Below are 4,612 nucleotides of genomic sequence, written 5' to 3' on the forward strand. Positions count from 1 at the left end.
TCTCCGAATGCCTCCTCTTGGGAATCCTTTGTTCTTCCCATTGTCTTCCTCCTCCCACTGCTGGCCCCACCCCCCCCACTGGCCCTACCCACCTGGCCACCCCATCACCACTGGCCACACCCACCTTGCCCTACCTCCACCACTGGCCCACCCACCTTGCCCTACCCCCACCACTGGCCCCTGCCTGGCCACACCACCACTGGCCACCCCACCACCACTGGCCACACCCACCCGGCCCCACCCCTGACCTCGCCTCCACACCTGGAGTAGAAAGAAGGGATGGAGCCCTCCTTCCTGCCTCTCCCCGGGCACTGGGGTGGGGTCTGGGTAGTTCTGAGACACACCTGGGCCCACAGCTGAGATGAGGCTGAACCACTGTGAGCACCCAGGCCCTCCCGGAAAGCCCCTTCCCCGTGCCGGGGTCTCCGATCCCATTATCGGGGCGGCTCCCGGAAATCCAGGGCAGCTGGGCCCGGAGAGGGGCTGCTCGATCACAGAGCTGTCCCTGCCCCTCGGGCCATGGCCTCTGCCGGGTGAGGTGGACCTCGGGGCAGCGATGGGGCAGCCCGGATGGCTTCAGCTCCATGGCCCTGTCCGTTTCCCCTGCGTCAGGTGAGGGCGCACCTGTGGGAGTGTTTGCAGAAGCACATGGCGCCGTTCCTGGAGAGGTGCGAGGACCCTCCGCCCCCGGACGCCCCCGTGAGGAGGAAGCTGAGGATGGGCCTGATCGCCCTGCACGTGGCTGAGGAGCTGCAGCTCCGGCTCTCGGGGTGCGACCTGGGCGCCCTGTGCGACCTCCTGTGCGCCAGCGCCAGCTCCCCCCGCGACCTCCTCGACGACCTCAGCCTCATCTTTGAAACACATCAGAGGTAGCATGTGTGTGTGTGCGCGCACGTGTGTGCGTGTGTGTGTGTGAGAGAGAGAGAAACGATTTTATAGCCACTTTTTAAAAATATTTTTTTTGTTGATTTCAGAGAGGAAGGGAGAGGGAGAGAGAGAAACATCAATGAGAGAGAATCATGGACCGGTTGCCTCCTGCACGTCCCCCACTGGGGATGGAGCCCGTAACCTGGGCCTGTGCTCTGACCAGAATCGAACTGTGACTTCCTGGTTCATAGGTCCACGCTCGACCACTGAGCCACGCTGGCCGGGCCCCTTCCTGTTTAAAAACTTGCTTTATACTTAGACTGACGCCAGACGCCCAGGCCCTGGTGGGGATCACTCAGCCGCCAGTGGAAGCGGCACCATCGGGAGTTTGCTGGGGGATATTCGGTGCCCACGGCGTTGGGGGTGACGCTGAGGGTGCCCTCTCTCCTGGGGATCAGCCACTCCCAGTGGCCTGCCCGCCCTGGGCACGCTGGCCTTTCCCCGGGACGTCAGGCAACAGGGAGCCTGCCAGCGCCCCTGGCTCATGGCAGGGCCTCTGTCCCGTTCCCAGGTGGCGAGAGTACCTGCTGAGGCTGTGCCGCAGGAGCATGGAGCTGGACGTGAGCTCCTGGGTGGGCATCCTGCCCGTGCTCCACCTCTGCGCGGGGCCGTGCCCCCCGACCCGGCAGCCTGGGACTCAGCCCGAGGACGTCTGGGCAGCCCTGGAAGGAATCTCCTTCTCGGAGTTCCGGCGGAAAAGGGCACATGAGTAAGTGTGGGCTCCCCTCCCCGCGTGGTCTCGGCGGGCCTCCCTGGCGCACGCGGTCCCGCTTCTAGGGAGCGAGCAATGCGTCTCATAAAACGGCTCCGTTAGAGAGTGTGAGACATGCGATGCGCAGGGGACACCCCAACGCGGCCCGCACCTTCGGGGCGCGCAGGAGCGGCTCTCAGAGGAGGCCGGGGAGCACAGTCTACAGGGCAGACGGCGAAGCCCGTTTAAGCGCAAACACTGAGTCAAAGTCAAAGGAAACTCGAAGGCAGACGAAGGACAAGAACACGGATGCAGGCGCCCGTTGCCTAGCGGCCCCGCTGGCGCTGCCTTTTGTCTGAGAAACTGTTCCAAGTGCACACACCCCCCGCCCCCCAAACCGAGGGGTCCGGCCTCCGGGCTTATAGGGAGGGAATAGTGACCGGAGGGAGTGGTTGCTCCTTTGCTAATATTGGGCCCATTGAAACGAGAGTGCGCGTGTGCGTCGTGAGGAGCAGGCCCCGCATGGCTGTTAAGGGCTGGGTGGGGCAGGAGGCCTTGGTGTCGATAGGAAACGGAACGTTATTCAGCCCCGAAAGGCCGTCCTGCCGTTTGCTACAACCTGGATGGAACCTCAGGGCGTGAAGCCAAGTGAGATGAGTCAGACAGAGAGGGACAGAGGCTGTTTGATCTCACTCATCCGTGGAATCTAAAAAGGGCCGGGGTGGGGGAGGGGCGGCTGTTGGTCAGAGGTGCAGACCTCCAGCTGTAAGGCGGTCCCGGGGGCGACACAGCGGGACTTGTCAGCGGGGCTGCGCGACAGAAGGGAGTGGATCTCAGAAGCTCGCCACCAAAAGGGAATGACCACAGGCCTGGGAGACACGATGCAACAATCCACACCCTGCTACCCCTTCCAGGGACGCAGTGTTACCTATCAACCAGCTCTCAGTAGAGCTGGAAGCACTGCTGACTTCTTAGTGTTTTTGTTGTGAAACATGCATAACCTAGGATTTACCAGGGTCACCGTGTCCGTGCACAGCTCAGCGGCATTAAGCACATTCACCGGACACCCCGAGCCTTGCCCAACGGGCACTCCGTCCCTGTGAAGTGCTCACTGCCCCTCCCCCGTGCCTCCCCCCATGCCTCCTTCTGCTTCCTGTCCCGTGGGCGGGACCAGCCACGTACTCCTGCCAGGGGAGCCACACAGGGGTGTCCCTTGGTGTCGGGCTGATTTCACTCTGCACCGTGTTTTCAAGGTGCATCCAGGTGGGTGAATCCTTAACGTTATTGTTTCCTTTTCATTCAATCCACCTCTTAGCACCGACATTATTTGTATTTATTTAAATGTATTTTTATTGACTTCAGAGAGGAAGGGAGAGGGAGAGAGAAACATCAATGATGAGAGAGAATCCTGGATCGGCTGCCTCCTGTGCGCCCCCCACGGGGATCGAGCCCGCAACCCAGGCCTGTGCCCTGACCTCCTGGTTCCTAGGTCGACGCTCAACCCCAGAGCCACGCGGCGGGGCCACTTTTAAAACCCGAGCTTCCTCGATGCTTCGTCCAGGTCTGCGTGGCCCTCAGCGCCCTCCCCGCCCCTGCTCTCCCTCCGCAGGAAGGAGCACTTACTCCAGTTCATGGTGGGGAAGAAGCACCTGCTGGATGCGGACGAAGCCCTGTTCCGGTCCTGGTTCAGCCTGCTGCCGCTGAGCGGCCTGGCCACCTACCTGCAGGAGTTCACCGACCACCTGACTCACTTTCCGGCGCGCGTCCTGGACTGTCTGCAGGGCACCTGTTACCAGCTGCAAGGACTCAAGGACGCCTTCCTCAGAGACCTGGAGGTCTGTGCAGAGCCCCGCTTCCTCCTCCCGGGAAACCACGGGGGCTCCTTCCAAACAGTGCGCTGCGCCCAGCGGCACGGCTCGGGTTGAACTTCGACCCATGAACTAGGAGGTCATGGTTCTGCTCCTGCTCAGGGCACAGGCCCAGGTTGCGGGCTCGATCCCCAGTGGGTTTCTTTCTCTCTCTCTCTCTCTCTCTCTCTCTCTCCCCCTCTCCCTCCCTTTTTCTCTCTCTCTCTCACTTCCTCTCTCTGAAAATTTTTTTTTTTTTAAAAAAGGAAGAACCTAATCCCTTTGGCTCATTGGCTAGACTAGAGCATTGGCCTGCGGACTGAGGAGTCCTGGGTTTGATTCCAACAAGCCCCGCATGTTACTCCTGGGAGATCAAGTTTAGCACCTGAGCACCTTACAGCGCTCGCAGAGGACGGCGCGCGGCTCGGCTCTGTTCTCGCGGGGGTGTCGTCCGTTTCAGCGGAGACTGCGGCGCCGGAGTAACGGCTGCTGTTTCTCTCCTTCGCCCCCAGGACGTTGACCAGATGCTGAAAACGCTGCTGCACCTGCTGGACATGTTTCAGGACCAGTAAGTGGCGAAGCCCAAGGCCGCCGCCGCCGCGGCCACCATCCGGGCCCCACCCCATGCACATCCCCCTTCCTTTGAGTTATGCGTGTGATCCTCCTGGTTTTTGTTGTTTTTTAATATATTTTTATTGATTTCAGAGAGGAAGGGAGAGGCGGGGAGAAAGAGAAACATCCTGCAGGCCCCACACTGGGGACCGAGCCCGCACCCGACCTCCTGGTTCGCAGGTCGACACTCAGCCACTGAGCCAGGCCGGGCTGTTTGCTTTCTGTCCTGGTCGCAAGTTGGCGATGGGCTGGGGCTGCCCTGCGGCTACGCTGTGCCCGGGCCCGGGAGATGCCTCCGCTCGGCGTTTACCCGGAAGGAGGCGCCCTGGCGGCGGGCGCTGTTTCCCGTTTCCCGGGGCCCGTGATTTCCCGTCACTCTCTGCCGCGCAGGGTCCTCGAGGCGCCCTCGGTGCCGTCCTACCTCACCGTGTGCCTGAGGCTGCACGAGGCCGTCTGCACACTCGCCAAAGGCCCGATGACTCACCAGCCGCCCGAACTGCCCGCCTTGTCTGCAGAGATCGTCTGCCGCGTCATC

General features: G+C 61.8%; 1 protein-coding gene across 1 annotated transcript in view; it reads left to right on the forward strand.

Moving 5' to 3' along the window:
* The window catches only part of RNF213 (ring finger protein 213), a gene marked incomplete at its 5' end in the record, with an annotated part of 65,748 nt that overhangs the window by 2,715 nt on the left and 58,421 nt on the right, over positions 1–4,612 (forward strand). Inside the window, 5 exon segments of the mRNA XM_014528383.1 lie at positions 613–869; positions 1,439–1,636; positions 3,228–3,453; positions 3,978–4,033; positions 4,468–4,606. Coding sequence (XP_014383869.1) covers positions 613–869; positions 1,439–1,636; positions 3,228–3,453; positions 3,978–4,033; positions 4,468–4,606 — 876 coding nt within the window.

The sequence above is a fragment of the Myotis brandtii genome, unplaced genomic scaffold (genome assembly GCF_000412655.1).
Source record: "Myotis brandtii unplaced genomic scaffold, ASM41265v1 scaffold632, whole genome shotgun sequence".
In the NCBI taxonomy this organism is placed as follows: domain Eukaryota; kingdom Metazoa; phylum Chordata; class Mammalia; order Chiroptera; family Vespertilionidae; genus Myotis; species Myotis brandtii.